General features: G+C 40.0%; 1 protein-coding gene across 1 annotated transcript in view; it reads right to left on the reverse strand.

Moving 5' to 3' along the window:
* LOC116671317 (DDB1- and CUL4-associated factor 7) overlaps positions 1–3,539 on the reverse strand; it is a 9,761-nt gene that overhangs the window by 3,904 nt on the left and 2,318 nt on the right. The window contains exons 2-3 of the mRNA XM_032502522.1: positions 1,906–2,064; positions 894–1,005 (exon numbers count right to left, since the gene is read on the reverse strand). Coding sequence (XP_032358413.1) covers positions 894–1,005; positions 1,906–2,064 — 271 coding nt within the window. The remainder of the gene's footprint in view (positions 1–893; positions 1,006–1,905; positions 2,065–3,539) is intronic.

The raw sequence follows: 3,539 nt of genomic DNA on the forward strand, positions 1-3,539 counted from the left end.
GCAAAGTCCCATTGCTGAAAAAAAGACATGTACTGAATAGGTTGAAATTTGCCAAAGGGCACATTGACTGGCCAAAGGAAAAATGGTGCAACATTCTGTGAACTGATGAGAGTAAAATTGTTTTTTTTGGGGTCAAGGGGCCGCAGACAGTTTGTCCGACAACCCCCATGCACTGAATTCAAGCCACAGTACACTGTGAAGACAGTAAAGCAGGGTGGTTTAAAAATCATGTTATGGGGATGTTTCTCATGCTGTGGTGTTGGGCCTTTTTATCGCATACCAGGGATCATGGATCAGTTTCAATACATCAAAGTACTTGAACAGGTCATGTTGCCTTATGCTGAAGAGGAAATACCTTTGAAATGGGTCTTTCAACAAGACAATTACCCAAAACACACCAGTAAGCGAACTAAGTTTTGGTTCCAGATAAACAAGACTGATGTTATAGAGTGGCCAGTCCAATCCCCAGACCTTAATCCCATAAAACACTGCTGAAGTGACATCATAAATGTTGTTTCTGAGGCAAAACCCAGTAATGGAGAGGAATTCTGAAATGTAGCTCAATCGTCCGGGGCTGGAATACCTGCTCACAGGTGCCAGAAATTGGTCGACTCCATGCAACACCGATGTGAAGCAGTTCTCAGAAATAATGGTTATGCAACTAACTACTAGTGCAGTGATTCAAAGTAAAGCAAACCAAACCCTTGAGACATTTTTCAGTTCATACAGTAAATGTTTGAGTTTGTAAAGAAAAATGTGTTCCCAATGCATTGATATTTTGATTGAAAATGTGTGTTCCCAATGCATTGATATTTTTTAAACACACTGCTATTATTCTGAACATAACTGTATCAATAATGTTGCCCTGGGGTAACCCTGCACTGAGTTTTTACCTAGCAAGTTTGGGTCCACCTCGTTCCAGTCAAAGGATGTGAGTGGTGCACAGAAGTCAGAGTTCTTGTTATTGTTTAGCAGGCACTCCAGTCGGGTCTCCGTTTCGCCCACCTGTAAGTAGAAAAACATTTTATTGTCTATATTTGTGGAATCAGTGAGTTCATACAGATCACATCCACCACATACTTTTTCTTAAATTTGAGTTAAAGAAATTGGAATAAAAAAAAAAAGATGGGAAAAACTGACTGGCAACAGAAGTAAATATCCATAATGAACACAAACGTACCGAATAACATTGCCTTTGTGTACCAATTATTAACGTTATCTGTTTCTTGATGTTATGAACACCACTTCCAAGAGTCCATTTTTATAGCTTTGATAAATTGATCAGCTTCACAAAGACTCTCTCTGTATTTCTCAGCATGGCTGTGTTCAGAACATGGTGTCGTCCAGCAACCTTTGCGTGCGGAAACTCAAGTGAAGATCATTTCCTCTTTTGAAAAGTCCATTATGTTTTTTTTAATCCTCCGTCTCCTCCTTGGCTATGAGCAACTGTGTGGAGGAGGGGTGGAGTACGTGCCTGATTATGGTATGCTTGTGTCACGTGAATTACTTAGAATTCCTCATGGAGACGACAGAAACTACGCACTATAGCTTTAAGAGGTGTACAACCAAGCAGCGCGACAACTTTTGGAACCTTCACATTAGACGAAATAGCGTTAAGTCATTCTTTGGCGTGCGAACCTTGCACCAGGGACACTACAGCAACCATAAACTTAGCTCTATTTATGAGCTGGACGATCGCACCACATGGTACAGCCTACACTTTTAGTGTGGATAAACTGTATACAGAATATAATACATAGTAGTGACTATATATATATATATATATATATATATATATATATATATATATATATATATATATATATATATATGTCTTATAAGGTTTCCAAATGTATTTCTAGGACTACAGGAAGCCATTGGTTCAGGTGAGACTAGTCCCCTTACCCTCCAGATTCTCAGGTAGTCTCCGCTGGTGGCGAGCAGGTCAGGATACGCTCCTTTGCTGTCGGGAATCCACATGACCTTGGTGGTGGGGTAGGGATGGTCGAAGGTGTTTCGACACACAAACTCCGAGTTCTCCTCCTCCAGACCAACAATCTGAACCTGTGAAAAAAAAAACAATAACTCACCTTGAGTGAGTCAGTGTAGCATTACTGAGCGGAGGAACAGTACAGTTAGGTGTGACAGGCGGTGATGATTCTAGGGATCCTCGGATGGGATAATCCAGTTAGGGATACATTTGATCAATTTCCGCTCCAATATTCAACCCGAACATTTAGATTTGTCATATTTCCCAATTCTTTGTAATACCACCATATGTCCAGTTTCCACTTGTGCAATTAAATACTCTGAAAAAAGTTAAACGTTAGTTTTAAAACTTACATACCGGTCCTCATTTATATATAACAATCTTTGTAAATAGATCATTTTTCAAAACCCAGGTCAAGAAGTGCACAACTAAAAAACTGATACAATAAATTCCAGTAATGCAAGATGAAATAAAAAAGGACAAATTAAGAAGATAAAAGACACGGGGGAAATTAAAAAAAACAACAATTTCTTAAACCAGTGGTTCTCAAATGTTTTTACTTGAAATACCCACAAAGTAGATTATCCAAAATAGTCAAATGTTCTGTCATTGTGTTACTTTTTTATGGACTTAACTTTTATAGTGAAAATAAATGATTCCCCTTTTTGCTGGGCACCCCCTGGGGGCCCCCCGACCCTATTTTGGGATCCACTGTATTAAACCACTAACCTGTTATCAAATGTCTGCAACTCAATTCCTCCATTGCATTGGAAAATGTCTTAATATTGATGTTATTTTTCTCAAATGAGGGCAAACTGGTCCCTACAATCATCCCAAAATATTTTATAAACGGACAAACAGTTTTGTAATACACTCAGACAAATAGTCTCATGCATAGACATCATCAGAACCGGCCTGACACATAAGTGAACAAGGCGGGTGCCTAGGGCGTGTGTTAAAGGGGAATTATACAGTTTTTTTTAGCTTAATTTACCTTAACTGAACAACTTTGGAGTCATTGGAATGGTTATATTACATTTTTGGAGTTGAATGATGGTCACCCCGCTCCTTCCTAGCGCCTGTGAACAGAAAACCCACCCTTGCAAGCCGCTAGCCTCAGCGTGGCGAAGGATTGCGTGATGTCAGGTCTTGCGATGTAACAAGTTGCTTCACGGCACTGCACACATACACCCATTTGGGAACAAGGCTTACAACGTAGCGATGGAGTTTTTCACACTATCGTCATGGCTGAGCGGGCAAAAAAGAAGCAGAGAGCTAGAAAAGCATTTTCGGAAGAACAGTGAAAAAGGAAACAGCAGACTGACCGAGAGAGGAGTCAGACACGAGTAAACATAGGAGCTGCCAAATATCTATTCTTAAGCTTTAGGGGGAGCTCTATAGAGAAACCTTCAAGAAAACAAAATCAAGAAATGGCCAAAACGGCATAGCGCCCCTTTAACGTTTACCACTCGGATGAGGAGGATGAAGTAGAACTACCTGAGGCTTGTACTACAAAGAAAGATTTGGCGTTAACGAGGTAACTTCAGGT

The sequence above is a fragment of the Etheostoma spectabile genome, chromosome 21 (genome assembly GCF_008692095.1).
Source record: "Etheostoma spectabile isolate EspeVRDwgs_2016 chromosome 21, UIUC_Espe_1.0, whole genome shotgun sequence".
NCBI lineage: Eukaryota > Metazoa > Chordata > Actinopteri > Perciformes > Percidae > Etheostoma > Etheostoma spectabile.